General features: G+C 40.5%; 1 protein-coding gene across 2 annotated transcripts in view; it reads right to left on the bottom strand.

Annotated features, from left to right (window-relative positions):
* SPOCK3 (SPARC (osteonectin), cwcv and kazal like domains proteoglycan 3) overlaps positions 1-22,704 on the bottom strand; it is a 585,104-nt gene that overhangs the window by 231,259 nt on the left and 331,141 nt on the right. For both annotated transcript variants that reach the window (XM_075347291.1, XM_075347286.1), the window contains exon 4: positions 15,673-15,787. In XM_075347291.1, the coding sequence (XP_075203406.1) occupies positions 15,673-15,787 (115 nt within the window). The remainder of the gene's footprint in view (positions 1-15,672; positions 15,788-22,704) is intronic.

Below are 22,704 nucleotides of genomic sequence, written 5' to 3'. Positions count from 1 at the left end.
AGGCATGGACATTCTAAATCCCTGGTGAGCCAGCAGAAGGGTGAGACTCTGTTGCCTGTTACATTTGTGTTTTGCTGGTTATGTGTTATGTGCCGTTAATTGTTTGGGGATCCAATAAAGTCTAATTATTGTGGTTCCCTCACCCGGTGTTGTCTGAGTAGTGTTACGCCCACGGTTAAGGAGGCCGGCGTTCAGTTGGGATGAGCCCTGAGCCACGTCGTCTTTCTAAAGGCGGCGGGTTTTAGTGGACGAGAGCACCCACTGAGCCCCGTGTCTCCACACCCGCCCCTGTCGCACATGCGATATCTTGTGATAGCTGCCGTAGAGAACATTATCGCTACGGCAGCTTCACATGCACTTACCTGCCCTGCGACATCGCTCTGGCCGGCGACCCACCTCCTTCCTAAGGGGGCGGGTCGCACGGCGTCACAGCGACGTCACACGGCAGGCGGCCAATAGAAGCGGAGGGGCGGAGATGAGTGGGACGTAAACATCCCGCCCACCTCCTTCCTTCCGCATAGATCGTGGAGGCAGGTAAGGAGATGTTCCTCGCTCCCGCGGCTTCACACACAGCGATGTGTGCTGCCGCAGGAACGAGGAACAACATCGTATCTCCTATTGGTGCGACATTATGAAAATGTTCGACGCTACACAGATCCGCAATTTACGACGCTTTTGCGATCGTTTATCGGCGCATCTAGGCTTTACACGTTGCGATGTCGTTACCAGCGCCGGATATGCGTCACTTTCGATTTGACCCCGACGATATCGCAGTAGCGATGTCGCAACGTGCAAAGTACCCCTAACACTGCAGCGTCTGATTCCCTAATGCACTACCTATGAAGCAACCCAATGCTATTATTAATTTTTCTGCAAGAAAAAATGGAGATCCCTAGCAATGCGACATCTGCTCCCCTAAATCGCTAGGTATGAAGCTACCTGATACTATTACTATTATTTTTCTGCAAGAGAAAAATGGACGTCATTAACAATGCAACATCCGCTCTTCTAATGCGCTACCTATGAAGCCACCTGATGCTATTATTATTTTTCTGTCAATTGCACTGCAACGTCCACTTCCCAAATTCACTATTTATGAAGCTACCCAATGCTATTACTTTTCTGCAAGAGAAAAGTGAACATCACTAACGCTGCAACATGTGCTCCCTTAATGCACTACTTACGAAGCTACCTAATGCTAACGGTGCATGCCCACGATCAGTGTTTGCAGCATTTTGGATGTAGCATGTTTTCACTGCGTCCAAAATGTTGCGTTGTAGAATACAAGCATAATGGATGGATTTCTAGAAATGCCGTGTCCACTTTGCTTGTTTTTTGCCCAGCAAACACTGACCTGCGATATCGCTTTCCAAGCCACAGCACGTCAATTGTTTGCTGCGGATTCGCATTCGTCTTCCATAGGAAGAACACAAGCGAGAGACCGCAGCGCACAGAGCCCTGATCGTGGGTGCAAGCAGCTGCCGTCTCCTGCAGAGGAGTGAGTCCTGATCGTGGGCACATACCCTAAGTATTATTATTTTTTTGCGAGAAAAAAATGGACATCACTAACACTGCAACGTGCGCTCCCCTAATGCACTACCTGCCTACCTATAAAGCTATTCAGTACTAACTACTATTATGTTTCTACAGGGATTTAAGAACTGCTGCTGCTGTGATTTGATAGGCCACACAGATAAGCACACAGCACAGCAGGCAATCACAGGAGACAGAACCCGTAGGATTACATTGGCTAACAGTGTATTTTCTCACCCAGCAACACGCAGAGGGTCTAAATACCCCTTTGCATACCAGCTCTGAGGTAAAGATGGCTTGCAAATCAGCAATCAGAATTTGAAATTAACTCTCTTGGCATCGATTGGTCAGTAACTAGTGAACTGTAAAGTTCGTGGTTCGTAGACCACTACCCATTACTAATCCAGGGTTTAGTGGCAGCTGGGATTTTCAACAAATGTTAGCTGTCAATAACCCCTTATATTACCCAGATAGCCACTGCACCAAGGCAATTGGGATAAGCCTGGTACAGTGACAATTCTGAGTGTCTGCGATCTGCAATTTTTAGGCTGGGGGGCCAATACCATGGGCCTCCATAGCCTGAGAATACCAGCCCCCAGCTGTTGGCTTTATCTTGGCTGGGTATCAAAATTGGGAGGGATCAAAAGGGTCTTTTAAAATTATTTATTTAAATAATTTAAAAACAAGCTGGATGGGGCTCCTTGTATTTTGATACACAGCCAAGATAATGCACACGGCTGTAGCCATCTGCATTATCTGTGCTGGGTATCAATATATTTGGGACCATATGTCATTTTAAATTTATTCATTTATTTTTACACCACTAAAGCAATGCAGAAAGCATTTGTGATTCCAACCAATCAGCTGTCACAAAGGGTGGGGGAATGGTCTGACTGCAACCAATAACAGATGCCGGGACTGATGGTGGCATGGAAGCAATTAATATGAAAGAAAGCTAATGATTGGGCCTGGAAGCAGTGTTACAACTGCGGAGAAGGTCGGTAAGTATAACTGAACTGCTTCATTCCTGAATTTCTTTCTTTTGCAGCCCCTAGCCCTTACTAAGACCATTTTATAACACATAAGTATGGGTCTCTTAGAGTTATATGGGGTTTAGCATCTGGGGTCACGTTTGGGGTCAAGTTCGGCTGCCAAACCTGATTTTTTTTTTTAGTTCGTGCTGTTTCAGTTAACCCGAATTTTCACGGGTTTGCTCTTCATTAATCATCAGTGACATCCATTTCAGGGACTGGACTAGTCTCAGCTCTATGGAGAATGTGTCAGTTGTTAATTCCAACATATACTCAATACTAGCTCCCTGGTCCCTGTGCAATATTACTTTCAATGCACAGGGACAGTTCGACCCCTCCTCTGCTCTGAGTGTCAAGAGAGTGGATTAATCAGAGCATTGTAAGGAGAAAATACAGCAAGCAGGAAAAGCAGAGACATTACTTGCAATGGCAGGGCTGGTCATGTTTCATGCTCAAGAGCTTCGATCCATACAATGCATTTTTTTTAGGGCGGTGTAGTATTATTGCTAACTTTTTTCAATTATTTTTAAAATAGAAAAGAGGGGGATGATTACAATTTTAATTTAATTTATGTTTTTCATATTTTTAATTTTTTTTTTTTTTTTTTACTTCATTTGTTTTGATCCTCATAGGGTACTTGAACATGAAATTATTTGATCACTTGTATTATACATTGCAATACTATGCTAATGCATTATTTAGTCAAAATGGTATTCCCAATGAAATCAAAGACTGGGCTTTACAGTAGGACCAAAGTGGCCTTCAGCTGGCCGACATGATAAGCCTGTTGGCACCAGTCATGGCAGAAGGGCTGATGGTAGACAATGCGTGTACATAGATTGACAGGGAATATAAATAGTTAAATAGAAGCAATTGGTACAAGCTCTGGTGCCTGCTATTACAGGCAGTTGCTTGCTTTGAAGCATTGCAAGTATCTGCCCAGTATTATGTAGCCTCAGCTTCTAATCTTTGAATAGGGCCACAGTGTAGGACATAGTATTATTTCCTACATCAGAAGTTAAACTTTCTTCATAAGATAAGGAATAATTGATTTCAGAGACCTCGGTAATGCCATAAACAAGGCTCTGTGGAAACTCTTTTGAATGTTGTGGAGGTCAAGCATGTGTCACTTTAAAGCATTACAACAATACATATTTTTAAAATGCTTTCAGTCAATGAAAGATTATAATTTTCTATTACAAAATAGCTAACATTTCACAATAGGGCTATTAAAATTCTTTTTCTCCATGGTTTATCTATTTGACCTTGTATATTGTATAGGTTTTGCAAGTTTTTTTTATAACTAACTTTAATAGTTTAAGTTACCACCCAAATACTGCAATAAGCAGTCGTAGCTTTGCTCAAGTGTCATTGTAATGCTTCTAACCGACGTCCTCTGCAGCATATCCCATGATGACTGCGGTTTCCTGAGCTTCTTTTCAAACAACAGTCATATGTACAGACAATGAAGTTCAAAAGTTTGGGGTCACCCAGATAATTTTGTCTTTTCTATGAAAAATCATTATTTTATTTATCAAATGAGTTGCATAATGAATAGATGATATAGTCCAGACATTGACGAGGTTAGAAAAAATGATTTTTACTTGAAACAATAATTTTCTCCTTCAAACTTTGCTTTCGTTAAAGAATTCCAGCTTTGCAGACCTTTGGCATTCTAGCTGTTAATTTGCTGAGGTAATCTGGAGATATTTCACCCCATGCTTCCCCCCCCCCTCCCACAAGTTGGATTGGCTTGATGGCCACTTTTTGCGTACAATACTGTCAAGCTTCTCCAACAACAGCTCAATAGGGTTGAGATCTGGTGACTGGGATAGCCACTCCATTACAGATAGAATACCAGCTGCCTGCTTCTTCCCTAAATAGTTCATGCATAATTTGCTTTGGGTCATTCTCCTGTTGTAGGATGAAATTGACTCCAATCAAGCGCTGTCCACAGGGTATGGCATGGCGTTGCAAAATGGAGTGATAGCTTTCCTTATTCAAAATCCCTTTTACCTTGTACAAATCTCCCACTTTACCATCACCAACGCAACTCCAGACTATGACCATCACATTACCTCCACCATGCTTGACAGATGGCATCAGGCACTCTTCTAGCTTCTTTTCAGTTGTTCTGCATCTCACAAATGTTCTTCTGTGTGATCCAAATACCTCAAACTTCGATTCGGCTGTCCATGACACTTTTTTTTCCAATTTTTCACTGTCCAATATCTGTGTTCTTTTGCTCATATTAATCTTTTCTTTTTATTAGCCAGTCTCAGATATGGCTTTTTCTTTGCCACTTTGCCTTGAAGGCCAGCATCCCGGAGTCGCCTCTTCGCTCTAGACGTTGACACTGGTGTTTTGCAGGTACTATTTAATGAAGCTGCAAGTTGAGGACCTGTGAGGCGTCTATTTCTCAAACTAGAGACTCTAATGTACTTGTCTTGTTGCACAGTTGTGCAGTTCTTTTTCTACTCTGGTTAGAGCCAGTTTGCTCTCTCCTCTGAAGGAAGTAGTACACAACGTTGTAGGAAATCTTCGGTTTCTTGGCAATTTCTTGCACGGAATATCCTTCATTTCTAAGCACAAGAATAGACTGTTCTCTTTTTTCTGGCCATTTTGAGAGTTTAATGGAACCAACAAATGTAATGCTCCAGATTCTCAACTAGCTCAAAGGAAGGTCCATTTTATAGCTTCTCTAATCAGCAAAACTGTTTTCAGCTGTGCTAACATACTTGCGCAAGGGTTTTCAAAGGATTTCTAAAAATCCATTAACCTTCTAACACAGTTAGCAAACACAATGTACCATTAAAACACTGGAGTGGTGGTTGTTGGAAATGGGCCTCTATACACCTGTGTAGATATTGCATTAAATACCAGACATTTGCAGACAGAATAGTCATTTACCACATTAACAATGTATAGAGTGTATTTTTGTTTAATTTAATGTTAGCTTCGTTAAAAAAAAATGTGCTTTTCTTTCAAAAATAAGGAAATATATAAGTGACTGTAAACTTTTGTTTTAAGTGATTTGTCCTGATGAAGGCGTTGGATACATCTGAAACAAGTAGACATTAAATTACTTTCCAGGAGTTTGTCATCTTCTCATCATTTGACAGTGCAGGTTAACCTTTTCCTCTCCACAACCAATATTGAAAAAGAGCAGTTTATGTGTGATGCAGTATAGGCCCGGTCAAGTTCTCTATGTGCAGATATATTGTCATCTAAAATCAATGCTGCTAGGATAGAATACCTCAATAGATGTATGGGAAGGGTTAACAGGTATTCTTCAGTAAATGAAACCTTTTTACTCAGAAAAAAGTAAAATGTCAGCTTAGAAACTCTGGGATTCTGTTCTAGTATGGCAAACTGGCTCCTGGTATAAAAACCAAAAATTACTTAGCCACTCCACCGCCGACTGCAATTCCTGGTATAGGGAAGGGTATCCATGGATCAGAGTCCAGCTGGTCACCAGAAGAAGCAATATAAAAAATTCCGAAAAAATTCAAGAAAAAATCCTGCAATCCTAAACAATAAAAAATTCCAAGACTTTATTTCACATTTTAAAATTCCATGGTTTACAATCCATCAAAAGGGAAACAGATTACGCATTTCAGATTCAACAGATCCTTACTCATATGGGTCCTGATATAACTTATTTTTGGTAAGGTGGATTTTAACCTTCATCACACAATATATTTCATGTACTTTGGTTATGCATCCTATTATATGCACATAGACCTTTATTTTTGAACTTGTGCCTTCCTTTTCACTATAGAAATCGTATTATTTATCTCATGGTTAATCCATTTTATTGAACCCATGTTACTTTGATAATTGTGGTATCCAGTTACCAGCGTGCTGTCTTGTTCATCCCACATTTTCTATGTATTATTACCTCAATAAATTGCTCATTGCTTTTAGCCATTTAACTCCAGCGTTTTCTGTTTTTGTGTAATCCCATATGTGGAGTGGTTTGCAGATCTTTCTCAGTATATGCTAATTTATATGATCACATGACAATATGTAACTATTGGAATTAATATTTGTCATAATACTGAAATGTGCAGTTTATGTGCGATGCAGTATAGCCCCTTGTCATGTTCTGTCTGTGCAGAGATATTGTCATCTAAAATCCATGGAGCTAGGAAAGAAAACCTCAATACATGTATAGGCAGGGCTACCAAATATTCTCCAGTAAATGGCACCTTTTTTATTTGGCAAAAAGTGAAGCGTCACCTTAGAAACACTGACACTGACAAATCGTCTAGTCCTCTGAAAGCATGTGTAAATAGGAGACAGAATCATAGAAATGTCAAAGTCACCTCACCAGATGGTAACTTAATAGTAACCAACAGCCTATTTAATAACACAGGGCACTGACATATTTTTCAAAATAAAAAAAATGCTCAAAAATTATCCATCTTATCTTATCCCGTGATTAGATGTAGTTGCAATGACAGAACAAATCTCAATTCTGGCAATTCACTGTGATTTGTCTTTACAACGGATACTGATTTGGTTAACTCATTTTATATTTTGAAAGATCAGATGTTGTTAGACACTGCAATACTTAATGTTTATTTTTTAGATGCTTTTATCACTTTGTTTTTAATAGGGGAAAAGAGGGTGATTGCAATTTTTATATCATTTTAAATATTCTTTTTCCTGTATTTTTTAGTCCATTTGTGGACTTGAACCTACACTATATACTGCAATACTCTTTTATTGCAATACATAGTAAAAATGAAGGTCTACTTTGAAGCTCAGCCACAGGCTGGTCTTCATAGGAGCATAATAATAGCAGGTACATAGGAACATCAGCAGGCCTCTGGCATTTTATGGTAACTCAATGGCATCCAGTGATTGTGTTGCAGGGATGCTGATGTGCGTGTGGGGAATGGTGGATCCCCGGACCATGTCCTGTAAATGCTGCTGTCAGAGATTAACAGGGACAATTATAAAGTGAACAGCAGTAATTGTAGCTAAGTCTAAAGCGGGCTTTACACGCTACGATATCGTTAGTGAATTATCGTCGGGGTCACGTTGTTTGTGACGCACATCCGGCTTCATTAACGAGATCGCAATGTGTGACACTTATGAGCGACCTTAAACGATCGCAAAAGCGGTCAAAATCATTTGGCGCGGAGAGGGCGTCCTGAAACGAAAAATCGCTTTCTGCTTATTAGCGATGTTGTTCCTCATTCCTGCGGCAGCACACATCGCTGTGTGTGACACCGCAGGAGCAAAAAACATCTCCTTACCTGCCTCCACCGGCAATGCGGAAGGAGGTGGGAGGAATGTTACATCCCGCTCATCTCCGCCCCTCCGCTTCTATTGGACGCCTGCCGTGTGACGTCGCTGTGACACTGCACGAACCGCCCCCTTAGAAAGGAGGCGGTTCGCCGGCAGGAGCGACGTCGCAGAGCAGGTATGTGCGTGTGATGCTGCTGTAGCGATAATGTTCGCTATGGCAGCGATCACCACATATTGGCCGTACGACGGGGGCGGGTGCTATCGCGCTCGACATCGCCAGCAAATGCTAGCGATGTCGCAGAGTGTAAAGCCCGCTTAACACAGCCAGTCACAGTGATTTATGATGCAGGCTCCAAACAGGGCATCTTTAAATTTTGTATAGATAAAATAGTAAATAAGTGTGTGTCATGTAAATATGTGATACAAAAAAAGTAGCAACTATTATTATTAATAAGAAACACAATAGAAAAATGAGAACTCCAGGTAGAGTATAATATGACCAATTTACAATTAACCTTAACCCCTATTAAAAATATACTTTTTATTAAAAATTGGTTAAAATTCCAAGGACACACAAACACAAAAATACCAGAAACAGGTAACCCCTATATGGGAGTCGGCAATGTATATATATATATATATCTCGTGGACACCTGAGGGTGTTTTCTAGGTGTTTTTATGTGTTTGTGATTGCCTGCCATTGTTTCCTATGCGGTTCGAGTTCGGTTCGTCGAACGTTCGACGAACTGAAGTCGAACGAGACCTCCGTTCGACGAACCGAACTCGAGCCGAACCACGACCGGTTCGCTCATCTCTAGTCCCTACCTGTCAACGGAGGGTATGACGCCTTAAGTTTCCGGGCGCCCCCGTTCCACGACGGCTTTCCCTCTTTCTCCTTTCCCTAAAACCAGGGACAGTGCTCAAATACAGGTAAATAAGGGGAAGTAAGATTGCCGCTCCCAAAATTTAAGTGGGGTTTGGTACACCAATATGTATTCAGGGCCTGATTACTGGCAATATATTATACAACCATAGAAGGTGATATTTAAGAAGACAAAATACCTGCAAACATTAGCCCATGTAATGATCCCTTATACCAAAAACATTCCAAAAGGGAGCTACCATGGTCCCTCCACAATCAGACCAAGACCATTTGTTTTGCAGAGTTTTCAGTACCACACATACAGGATCTGCTGCTGTCTCCCCAAGCCTCCTGAGGAACCTTTAATGGGAAAGGAGAAATGCGTAGAGGCAAGGCAGGGATGAGGACCTGCTTTTTTCAGGGAAGTAAAATTATCCTTATATTCCCTTTAGTGTCTTTTATATTTACTTGGGACTGATTGTATCCCAGTAAGGCACCATTTATGTGTGGTACTGTAAACTCTGCAAAACAAATGGTCTTGGTCTGATTGTGGAGGGACCATGGTAGCTCCCTTTTGGAATGTTTTTGGTATAAGGGATCATTACATGGGCTAATGTTTGCATGTATTTTGTCTTCTTAAATATCACCTCCTATAGTTGTATATCATATTGCCAGTAATCAGGCCTTGAATACATATTGGTGTACCAAACCCCACTTAAATTTTGGGAGCGGAAATCTTACTTCCCCTTATTTACTTGTATTTGAGCACTGTCCCTGGTTTTAGGGAAAGGAGAAAGAGGGAAAGCCGTTGTGGAACGGGGGCGCCCGGTAACTTAAGGCGTCATACCCTCCGTTGACAGGTAGGGACATCTAGTCCCTTGAGGGTTACTAGGGTTTGTTCCCCCCCCTTCCACGAGATATATATATATATACATTGCCGACTCCCATATAGGGGTTACCTGTTTCTGGTATTTTTGTGTTTGTGTGTCTTTGGAATTTTAACCAATTATTAATAAAAAGTATATTTTTAACAGGGGTTGAGGTTAATTGTAAATTGGTAATAAGAAACACAATATAAACCATTTTTTTCCTGTTGCAGCCCACAGGTTGTCTATTTCATACAGTTCACATTATGTGATATTAAATATTTCCCCTGCACAACTCATAAATTAATAAACATATTAGAGATTTGAATAAGTCCAATGCCACAAGTCCATCTAATGCATCTAAACATTTCTTAAATAGACATCATGTTTTAAAACTGTTGAATAGAAAGGGTTAACTCATTGCAGAAAGGTGGAGATTGGTAACAGACTCTTATTAACAAGGGATCATATTGGATCCTCATGTTGGATTCCTGTTATCCGCAAGGATTAAACTATCATACAGTTTTTATCTTGCATTACTAAGAAATGTATTTCCCATTGAGAGTACAACAATTACACAGGTCTGCAAGGGTAAAAGTGTTTGAAAAGAAAGATGTGAGTTTTATATACTAAACTCAGTAAAAATATTGAATAAATTTCATCACGATCGTTTTTATCAGAAACACTGACTTCTTAGGCTTCCAAAAGAATAGAACTCCATAGAGTTCCAAAAGGAATTCCTTTCATACTTTCCTCAAGACAGTGCTATAGTGTTTTGCAGTGATGTTCCAGGGCTGATGAAAACATTTAACATTGAGTACAATGTGAGCGAGTGGAGACTCTTTATTGATTCATCCAAAAAAATTCTGAAAGCCGTGCTACTGCACAATGACAGCAAGTATGCTTCAGTGCCTGCAAGGCATTCTGTGCAATTGAAAGAAAGCTATGAGAATTTTGACTTTATTCTCAAGAAACTTAACTATGAGAATCCAGGATGGTCAATATGCAATGATCTGAAAAAGAATGCACAAAGTACCCATGCTTTTTGTGTGAATAAGACAGTCAGGATAAGAATCATCACCTGAGTCAAAAAAGTTGGCCAACAAGAACATCTAAAGCCTGCTTTACACCTTACAATTAAGCATATATCGTATGCGATGTGACACACCCCCATCGCATGTGCGGCACGTTCAATTTGTCGACCGTGTCGCACAAACTATTAATTGCCGTCACACGTACTTACCTACCATACGACCTCGATGTGGGCGGCGAACATCCACTACCTGGAGTGGGAGGGACATTCGGCGTCACAGCGACGTCACACGGCAGCCGGCCAATAGAAGCAGAGGGGCGGAGATGAGCGGGACGTATACATCCCGCCCACCTCCTTCGTTCCGCATAGCCGGCGGGAGCCGCGGGACGCAGGTAAACTACAGTTCATCATTCCCGGGGTGTCACACACTGCGATGTGTGCTGCCACGGGAACATTGAACAACCCGACGTTCAATTTTTAGGTTTTGAACGACGTGTATGCGATCAACGTTTATTCGTTCAATCGCAATCGCACATAGGTTTCACACACTACAATATCACTAACGATGCCAGATGTGCATCACTTACGACGTGACCCCGCCGACACATCGTTAGATATATTGTAGCATGTAAAGCCCGCTTTAGCAACCTGTGCCTGCTGTGGGAGCATATCAAATGCACGTATCCACAAAAGCTATTTTACTATCCCACTTTGCCAGGGAGCACAGCACACTTCTGTTGAAGCAAGAAAAATACAAAAAACAGTAGTGGGTTAGATGGCAGATAATGCTTCCAGTCTGTTTACCACCACCGCTGTCTTCCACACAGTCCAGTCTTACTAGCTAAGAGTTTGGACCATATAATTCTCAGCTTGATCCTCCTTCCTCCAACCATGGCGAGTCACTGGAGATAAGTGATCCCATAAAGGGACATTCTGAGGAGCTCTTTATATTTACATGTATTGATTCTGGCCTCTTACATTTCAAGAGGTAAATGAGGAGATTGTGTGCAGTGATGGCCAAACATTTGAGTAGCCACAGTTAGAGGAAGACGATGGTGGGGAATGGCAATTACTGTCTCAAGAGGTGCATGATGATGAGACACAATTGTCAACAAGTCATATTTTTAAGTCAACAAGTCAGGTGGAGGATTTGAGTGCGACAGTGGAAGACAAGGTGATGGGCGATAAAGTCACTGACTCAGCCTAGAAAGGTGGCATGCAGAGTGAGGGCAGCGGTGCAGAAGAGAAGGGATCCAGGCAGTAAGACACAGTTAGGTGACCAGAGGGCATAGGCATTATACTGTTCCCCATAGGACACACATGTGGCAAATTCCCAGGCCAAAGGTTAGGTGTTAGCCAGTCTGGCACTTTTTTAAAGAAATTGCAGACAATAAAAAATGATAATTTGCAAAGTGTGCCCAACCAAAATCAGCAGGGGCCTGACCACTACCAGCCTGACCACTACCGACATGCTTAGCCATGTCACCAAAGCACCCGACTACTTGGGCTGAATGCCTTGGTTCACAATCAGTGTCTGTGGTCGACACCACTTCTTCCTCCCTTGGGCAACATGCTTGCCAATCCCCTGTCAAGGATGTCGGAGCAGATGCCTCCTGCCCTGCAACTGTTGTTGCACATTCAAAAGCACCATCAGCAACTATGCCCAATTTTTTTATCCTAGTGCAGCTTGCAGCTGTCCCCACCCTAGGCCTTGGAATGGAAGCAGAAATATGCAGCCACCCACCCACCCACTGGCCTAAACACTAAACATTTGCACTTAGTACATAGGCTTTTCCAGTGTAAGAGGGCCATTTTTTTAAAACTGTTAAAAAAAATATTCTGAGGCCTTTCTCTACATGTCTTGCAGTGTGTATTGCAATCCCTCTCTTACATTTTTGCTGGGTCTTGCACTTTGTGTATAGGCTTTACCAGTGTAGGAGTTCCACTCTTTTTAAAATTGTAAAAATATGTTTTCTGAGACCTGCCTCTACATGTCTTCTATGGTGTATTGCAATCCTTTGTTTACATTTTTGCTAGGCCTTGCACTTAGTGCATACGCTTTAGCACTGTAGGAGTCCTACTCTTTTTAAAATGATGAAAAAATATATTCTAAAGTCCTTCTCTGTGTGTCTTCAATGGTGTATTGCAATAACTCCTTTAAATTTTTTGCTGGGCCATGCATTTAGTGCATAGACTTTACGCCTTTAGGAGTCTCACTCTATTTAAATTGTAAAAAAATTAATCTGAGGCCCTCCTCTATGTGTCTTTCATGTTGTATTGCAATCCCTCCTTTAAATTTGTGCTAGGTCTTGCACTTAGTGCAAAGTCTTTATCACTCTATAAGTCCCATTCTTTTTAAATTTAACAAAACATTTATTCTGAGGCGTTCATCTACGTGTCTTCCAGGGTGTATTGCAATCCCTCCTTTAAATAAATATGGTGAAATATGGTGAGATAGTCCGAGTATTAAATCTATGTTCATTCATTGCATTTGTGCTGCATTTTTTTCTGTGTTTTCTGCAAATTAAAAGCTGATTTTTCCAGAACCAGCAAAAGCTAGGAGAGTTCATAAATTTAATGCATAGAATTGTTTTTTTTTCCTGACTGAAATGTAAAACTGCTGCATTTTTGAAAGAAGCAGAACGTAAATTCTTTCAGTGGTTTTGCAGTGTTTTTTCAACATTGAAAGCCATGAGAAAGTAGAAAAATGCAGCAAAAACACTACATTTGAGCATAGACTAATGCCGGTGTCACACGGTACGATATATCGGGCAATATGTCGGCAGGGTCACGTCGTAAGTGACGCACATCCAGCATCGTTTCATATATCGTAGCATGTGACAGCTACGAGCGACGGTGAACGAGCAAAAATACTCACCTTATCGTTGCTCGTTGACACGTCGCTCATTTTCAAAAAGTCGTTTCTTCTTCTGTGCTCCGGTTGTTCATCGTTCCCGGGGCAGCACACATCGCTCCGTGTGACACCCCGGGAACAATGAACACAGCTTACCTGCGTCCCGCCGGATATGCGGAAGGAAGGAGGTGGGCAGGATGTTGACGTCCCGCTCATCTCCGCCCCTCCGATTCTATTGGCCGGCCGCTGTGTGACGTCGCTGTGACGCCGAACGTCCCTCTCCCTTCAGGAAGTGGATGTTCGCCGCCCACAGCTAGGTCGTCCGGGAGGTAAGTGCGTGTGACGGGGGGTTAACGACTTTGTGCGACACTGGCAACAAATTGCCCATAACGCACAAATGACAGGGGCGGGTACGATCGCACGATAGATTGTACCATGTGACGCCGGCATAAGCGGTGGAGGAGGCGTTTCCTATTGTATTCCTAACATTTTTTCCTGTAATATCCATTTCATCTTTGTTTTTCTTATGTTTATTCTCACTTCTTAAAATTGTCATAATACTCTGACAACATTGTTACCAGCAGCAACCTGAGAGTCAGAGATGTGTGCAGGCATCTTCCCCATGCTGTTGCCATTCCGTTAGAGCGCTTCTTCAATCCATTTCAGCGATTTTACAGCTCCAACAGACCTCCTGGAAGGGTCTGGTGGAAAAGTGCTCAAGTTTGACTTCCATTTTACGAATTTGAGTTGAACCCGTAAAGCATCTGTCACGCTCCCGGTGTCCCAGCAGCACTCCTTACCTACTAAGCCGGTCTCACCATCCAGGCACCGCTCCATAACCACTGAGCAAGTCACACCTGCGTCGCACCACCGCTCCTTCCTCACTGGTCCAGTCCATGCGTCCACCGGTCACGCCTGCCATTCCCGCTCATGCTCCCTAGAGTCCTGTTCCTGGTCTCAGGAGTCTGATTCTAACTAATGTTCTGTATAGGACCGGGCTGTGCCCACTCACCTGGTCTTACAGCCCCAGCACTGCTGCAACAGGAAATGACCTGAGGCTGTGCTGAGTATATAAAAATGGCCTCTCCATGTGGGCGGGGCCTGATCATCGTTTTGTGTTTCTATGCCTTGTCTTGTGAGCTAGGTGCTCGGGTCTTTGTTCCTGTTTCCTATTACTGCCTTAAAGTACGCTGTGACCTTAGTGACCTGGTCCTGTCTTTGATTCCTGATACCTGCACTCATTCCTGCCACGTTAGTGCTCCAGCTACCGTGTACCTTGCCCTCCAGGTGGGGTGCTCGATCCAGTGGATCCACCTCCTGGGCCTACCAGTCCTCCCCGGCCCTCACAGCATCTGATCTCGTTGACCTCTAATCGAGTATGAGCACTCGAGCTTTTTAGTGCTTTCTCATCACTACATATCAGTACAGTTTCCTACTGGCTACTTTGTTGCATTAGTCCCTGATGAAACCAGCAACAGTGGAACATGTCGGGCAGGCTCTTAACTAGGAATTTTTAATTTAGCAGATACTGACGTAGGAAATGATTATGGCTATATACGAAATAAGTGTATTGTATTAGTTGGTCCGCAGTCAATTGTACTACTTATATGAGGAATCGATTTCATTAATACCCTATCCCTCTCTGTTCTTTTAACCTTAGTAATTCTTTGATTAATAAAAGTTATGTTTAATGACCTTGAGTTAGGGTAGCTCTAGTTGCTCTTAGGGGCAAATTGTGTTTATAGTTAATTTAACCTTACGCTGATCAGGGAATCTTTTGAGGTATTTTTTGGTAGTATATAAAATCTCTGCCACATAATATTGTATCGTGATCGTCAACTTAGTAAACAAGTGCAACAAGGGCCTGGATACTTTTATACAAAAACAAGCAAGATTTTTTTTTATAATATTCCATGTTATGGGTTCTAGATTTCTTGCAGGTGGAAATTAAATTATTCCAATTACCATATTTAGAGTTGAAAAAAATGCCCACTCATAGGGTAATTAGCATTTGCCTTATGGAGCTTATGCATTTTTCTGGATCAACATATTAGCATCATAGGTTGGAATCGATGGACCTGTGTTTTTTCAACCTTAATAACATAGAGCATTCAAAACATTGTGTGTCACAATTTAGTAATATGTTTAATTATAAGTTATACAAATTGGAATTACATTATAAATATGGTGTACAATATGTACTCACACAATGTAGAATTAGAGAGATCACATACCTATGTGTAAGTCTTCTCTGACTGACACATACTGCAGTCTCTTGATTTTGGGCTATGCAAACTTTATGCCGATTACACTTCATTTTCAAACAAGGGTCTTTGGCTGGATCAAGAGCTGTGAAGAAACAAGTAAACTATTAAAATTCCAAGTAAATGGGGCTCATTAAAATTATTATTTTAGAAAAATAACCATTTTCAAAAACGTGTTTATATGTTTATTTGAAAGAATGAAAATCAAAGCTCAAATTGATGTAAGTCATTCATAAACAAAATACTGACCTGCATATTGCCCAGATTATCCCAGTAGTAGGCCAATTTTTGTAAATATGCAGTGAAAAAATATTCAATTGAGATTTATTGCATAATTAGAGGTCAATCTGTCAATTGTTTTTTTGCTACATTTTTTCTAGCTCATCTGAGAGGAGCATGATAAAGGCAAAGAGACTGTGAATCTAATGATGTATCACTTAGATCACTGGGTGCAGCCATTCTGACAGAATCAAAGTTTTTTGATTAAGCCATGCATCAGTGCTAAGAGAGCTGTCTCTGCCCACACCAGACTTTCAATTTACAATGTCTATAGACAGTGAGGTGCTAATCACAAGAGGGGGGCGGAATCCGACAACATGGCACAATTCAGCTAGTCACAGCAATGATAATGTTCTATTGATAAAACACTCAGTTTAAGTAAACACCAACACAGAAGGTGGCATGCAACATATCTTTGAATTCTGTGTTTTAACCCCTACAGCATGCAGTCTTGACATTGCATAGCAAAAACCTGCTGACATATATTTAAATAATGAGCTGTGGCAATTTTAACTAAACTACAGTGAAATGTCTAGTCGACGACATCATTTTTTAATTTTGATATTGCAGTTTTTAAGAAAATAAATGAGAAAACATAGTAGCAATAACAAAAGAATTTCCACTGACTGCAAAAAACTGAAACAATAAGTTTTGAAGCTGTATTACATTAAGTATAACAAACATTATACAGTGTAACCTTGGTTAACGAGAACAATTCGTTATGGGAGTGTGCTTGTTAACCGAGTTACTCGTTCAGCAAAGCAAGATTTCCCATAGGAAATCATTGCAATGCAGACAATTCGTTCCACAACTTGTTAAATGTCCCATCCTTGTGCTCTATTGTGCTATCCCATACACGTACAAACACGCAAAAAAACACATGCACAAACACAGATTATGCTCACCTTACCTTCCGTTCCCTTGCCGGTCTCCTGGTTCTTGTAGTTCGCCCGTACAAGGTATCGGGTAAGCAAGTCGACCGATGCCGGACCTTCCGAACTCAGCGCGCTGATGTCAAAGGCAGGAGCCGCTTGCCTCTGATTGGCCAGCGCGCTGCCTTTGACTAGCGCCTGACAGGGGAAGTTCCTCCCTCGTCGCGATGGTTACCGGATACACATCCTGTGGAGGGAGGATCTTCCCCTGTCTGCCGCTACTCAAAGGCAGCACGCTGGCTAATCAGAGGCAAGCGGCTCCTGCCTTTGACGTCAGCGCGCTGGGAGCAAAAGGTCTGGCATCAGTCGCCTTTGTTACCCGATAAATGCAAGTTCCAGGAAGCCGGCGAGGGAACGAAAGGTAAGGTGAGCATAATATGTGTGTGTGTGTGTGTTTGTGTGTGTTTTTGCATGCTTGTGTGCGTTTGTGTGGACTGAAAGAGCGGGTTAGAGCGCGGTGGATGTACGGAACCGGAAGTGTGTGCGGTGAGTATTTTGTTTGTACAGCAAGGCTTTCTCGTAAACCAAGTTACAAATTTACAGAAAGCTTTGCTCATTAGGCAAAATACTTGCTAACTGGATTACTCGCTAAGCGAGGTACCACTGTAAGTATTTTCTAAATAGATGTTCATTTAATAAGTGTAAAATAGAAAGTGGTAATGTTTCGTTCAGCTGACACACATTAGCTATCTAATGTATTTACCCATCAGAAAACTTTCCTGATATAGTTAAACAGATTATCAAAGTTCTCTCCATGGTCAAACGTCTTTACATGAAACATGTTTATAATATACGGATATAAAGTTATTTGAGCAATTGTTTGTGAGGATCTCATGGACATTTTTATCATAATAAGGTTTTCTTGTGCTGGGAAGGAGTTTCCGAGCAGCCAGGGGGATCATGGTTGCCTAGCAACAACACAATCAATCAAAATCAATGAGGAGCAGCACTAGGAAAACATGGCAATCATTTGCAAGTATAAAATGGCCTTTATATTACAGCTTTCATTAGCTTTGCAAATTGTCTGTTGTAAATACTTCACTTTCCTGAATGAAAATTTACTAGAAAAAGTCCTCTGCAGACTAGAAGAAATGTTAGATTGTGCAACATTATTGAAGTAATGTAGAACACACCTGATACCCTGAAAAAAAATCCCCAATATCTACAGGTGTAGACAGGGGAATATGATAGTCATCATTGTTCACTAGAAGGAGAAAAACTCCCAGAAAAGTTATAAACCTATAGGAAAGTGGAGCTATATAGTCACCAAGATAGTTAGATAAAAAATATTCTTTATTTAAACATTAATTTAAATATACAGGATCAATACATACAAAGTGAAGGTGCATAGTGCAGAACAAGAGATAGCTGAAGTGCCAAGAGAAAAATGCCAATAAGGGGGGGTTCCATATGCAATGGAGTGTATAAACCCTGAACCTTACTTTTCTAATTGTTATATAAGCTGAGCTTTGCTGTGAATGTCCAATGTATACTCTTGTTTATACACTCCATTGAATATGGAACTCTCCCCCTAGTTGTACTGGCATTTTTCTCTTGGCACTTCAGCTATCTCTTGTTCTACACTATGCACCTTCACTTTGTATGTATTGATCCTGTTTGTTTAAATTAATGTTTAAATAAAGAATAATTTTTATCTAACTATCTTGGTGACTATATGGCTCCAATTATTGAAGTAATGTACATAATTGGCCCATGTAAAAGGTATGGTCAAAAGTAGGGTTAAAACCCGTTTCCTCCTGGAGAAATTAAGCTTCAATCTCTAGAGGAGACAGGTCTTCTTTACTATAAAGACTATTAATCTGTGCAATAGGCTATCTCAAGAGCTGGTCACAGGGGGGACCATTGATAGATTCCAAAAAAGCTTGGATGCATTTTTTAAACAAAAATAACATAAATGCTTATGTAAACATGTAAAGTTGTTGTCTGAATCTTCGGACAAGTGGATAGACAGTAGGGAAAAGAAGGCAACAATTAGCTCTTTTGAATCAGACTGCATTATGCCTTGTGATTGTGCAAGTGACCACTACCTTTGCTCTTCCCCATCCCTGAACTTGATGGACATGTCTTTTTTAACCATATTAACCATGTAACTATTTACAAAGTTAGGTCAGGTTTAGATTTTATAATTTTTATATGGACAGCAATGCCTGGACTGGCCTTGGCTATTCTAATTCAGGCTTACTGTTCCATTCTAAAATCAGATGTATATCTAAGCTAAAAAGATTTTATAATGCTTGAACTTGTCAGCAAATTATTTTTTGCATTTTGAATAGTACTTGTTATGTTTTCAAAACAATTCTCCAACACCTCAACAATTATGGTTATGGCTATGGCTATGGCTATAGGTAAATGAATGTTAACTGTTCTTCACTGCTATGTTCTCTCACACAATCTAATGTGTAATATCTATGCAATGTTTTATGACTTTCTATAAATGTCTCTATAGTATCTCTGTGCAAAGCTGTGACTTCCTCTCACTATTCATTTTTACCACAAAAAGGCTGCTGTATTCCCTGTTTCTGCTTTTACACAGGCTGTGGTATGCCTTCCTGATTGGCTGTGCTAAACTACGATGTTGTAGCTAAAAGACATTGTTAAAGGGAACCTATAACCAGATTTGGTGACTATAAGCTGCAGCCACCATTAGTGGGCTCTTGTATACAGCATTCTAACATGCTGTATATAAGAGCCCAGTCTGCTGTGTAACGTAAAAATTACTTTATAATACTTACCTAAATGGTCGGTGTGGTGCAGATGGGTCAGATGGGTTTCTCTGTTCTCTGGGCGCGGTGCCTCCTCTTTCGGCCATCTTTGTCCTCCTTCTTCTAAAGCCTGGGTGTATGAGGCGGACATTGAGGTCCTGCACAGGTATACTTTGATCTGCCCAGAGCAGATCTAAGTATTGTAGTGCGCATGACCAGGACCTCAATACCCACCTGTGTGCATGATGTAGGATGCGTCATGCACCCAGGCTTCAGAAGAAGGAGGACAAAGATGGCTGAAGGAGGAGGCGCCGCACCCAGATAACAGAGACACCAATGTGACCCATCTGAACTGCACCAACCGCTTAGGTAAGTATTATAAAGGCATTTTTATGTTCTACACATCAGCTTGGGCTCTTATATACAGCATGTTAGAATGCTGAATATAAGAGCTCAGTGGTTGTTGCCGCAGCTTATAGTCATCAAATCTGGTGACAGGTTCCCTTTAAAGTCAATCTGGAGCTGAACTTGAGGTCATTTCAGCTTTCTTTGGCTGACGAGGTGTGGGCAATTTTGGCAATTTGCTTAAATAGAATAAATTGTTTGAATATTTTTGTAACAGAAAATTTCCCAAAATTTTACATCACCACCATCAATTTGCACCAAAATGATTTAATGGTGTCTAGTTGCTAGTAATTCATTTTTCTTATTTCAATAAACATGATATAAACCTATAGAAAAAGACTACTCAGATAATGATAAAAAATAGCATCTTTATTAGAGAAATAGTAGCAGCGTTAAAAACAGATACACAGCATCTAAATGATGAAAAGAAAGGTAAAGTATGCCTGGGTAAATTAACGCTGCAATGGCAAAAAATTATTAATATATTAGGATGTACAAAATAATAATAAAATGCAACCACAAAAATAAATGTCACAAAGTGACATAAAAGTGATATTACAGTGATCCCAAATAAAACAATAATGAGTACATCCTGATACACATATCAGATGTACAAAAAACCAGCTATAAACAACCCAAGTATAAATGCAGCCCAGTTACATGCTAAAGGACCTTACCGGACTAATACTTGACGCGCGTTTCGCCTTGTAAAGCTGTGGATCACAGTAATATCATTTTTATGTCACTTTATGACATTATTTATTATTGTGTTTGTTTTTCACTATTATTACTATGTATATCCTGTTTTATGTACAATTTTTTGCCATTGCAGCATTAACCCTTTCACGACCGGCCGATTTTTCGCTTTCCGTTTTTTTTTTTCGCCATTCTTTTTCTGAGAGACGTAACTTTTTTATTTTTCAGTCAATATGGTCATGTGAGGGCTCATTTTTTGCGGAACGAGCTGTACTTTTAAATGAAACCATCAGTTTTACCATATTGTGTACTAGAAAATGGCAAAAAAATTCCAAATGCTGAAAAATTGCAAAAAAAGTGCGATAGCACTATGGTTTTTGAGATATTTTATTCACTGTGTTCACTATATGGTAAAACTGATGTGTGGGTGTGATGCCTCAGGTCAGTGCGAGTTCGTAGACACCAAACATGTATAGGTTTACTTTTATATAAGGGGTTAAAAAAAAATCGGAAGTTTGTCCGAAAAAAGTGGCGCACGTTTTACGCCATATTCCGTGACCCGTAGCGTTCTCATTTTTCGGGATCTTAGGCTCAATGACGGCTTATTTTTTGCGTCTCGAGCTGACGTTTTTAACGGTACCATTTTTGCGCAGATGCTACGTTTTGATCGCCTCTTATTGCATTTTGCGCAAAAGTTGTGGCGACAAAAAAACGTCGTTTTGGCGTTTGGAATTTTTTTGCCGCTACGCCGTTTACTGATCAGATTAATTGATTTTATATTTTGATAGATCGGGCGTTTCTGAACGCGGCGATTCCAAATGTGTGTATATTTTTTATTTTTTTAACCCTTTAATTTTCAATGGGGCGAATGGGGGGTGATTTGAACTTTTAGGTTTTTTTGTTTTTTTTTAATTTTTTAAAACTTATTTTTTTACTTTTTTTTTTTATTTTACTAGTCCCCCTAGGGGGCTATTGCGATCAGCATTCCGATCGCTCTGCAGTATCTGCTGATCACAGCTGGAAGGCTGTAAACAGCAGATACGCTGTCTTTCTCTTTTGCTGTGCCCCGGGCACAGCGAAAGTGAAACCAATTCATGTGTAGTACAGGAGTCATCACATGACCCTGTACTACCATGACAACTATCGGGAGTCACGTGATCGCGTCACGTGACTTCCGGTTTCGGCGGTAAGTAAAACTTTACCGCAATTGCGCTTATAATGGCGCTGTCATGTATTGACAGCGCCATTATAAGGGGTTAATCGGCACGAGCAGATAACGATTCTGCTCGTGCCTAGCAGGCACACATCTCAGCTGTGAAAATCAGCTGAGATGTGTGCCGATCGCGGCATGCTGCCGCCGGAGGACCGCGGGCAGTAAGATTATGTCATTTAGGACGTAATTTTACGGCCCGCGGTCGTTAAGGGGTTAATGCTCGCATACATTTACCCAGGCATGCTTTGCCTTTCTTTTCATCATCTATATGATGTGTATCTGTTTTTAATGTTGTTATAATTTCTCTACTAAAGGTGTAATTTTTTTTATCATTATCTGAGTAGTCTTTTTCTATAGGTTTATATTTTCCACTGATGGACTACTTTTTGGTCTGTACTATTGGTATTCTGGCTTTATTGTTTTTTTAAGTGGTGATCAATATAGGTTTTCTTCAATAGACATGATATAGAATCTAAAATAAACAACAGATAAACTAGAAAATGAAATAAAATGTACTAAAAACTTTTTAAAAAGAAAAGTAATTTTTAAATATTTTTATAAGAAAAGTAATTTTTAAATGTTTTATAAAACAAGGAAGAAGTAATCTGGAATTTGTAATTTTTCAATTAATTTCTCTTAATTAGGGGAATAATTTAACTTTATTGAAGAATAACTATTGCAATTATTTTTTTAATGCTTACTCTGTTGCTTTAACATTTCATTTTGTAAAAGAAAAACAAGTATCCTTCATAAC

This window comes from Anomaloglossus baeobatrachus, chromosome 1 (genome assembly GCF_048569485.1).
Source record: "Anomaloglossus baeobatrachus isolate aAnoBae1 chromosome 1, aAnoBae1.hap1, whole genome shotgun sequence".
Lineage (NCBI taxonomy): Eukaryota > Metazoa > Chordata > Amphibia > Anura > Aromobatidae > Anomaloglossus > Anomaloglossus baeobatrachus.
Note: the sequence above shows the minus strand (reverse complement) of the source record. Positions and strands in the feature narration are given on the sequence as shown.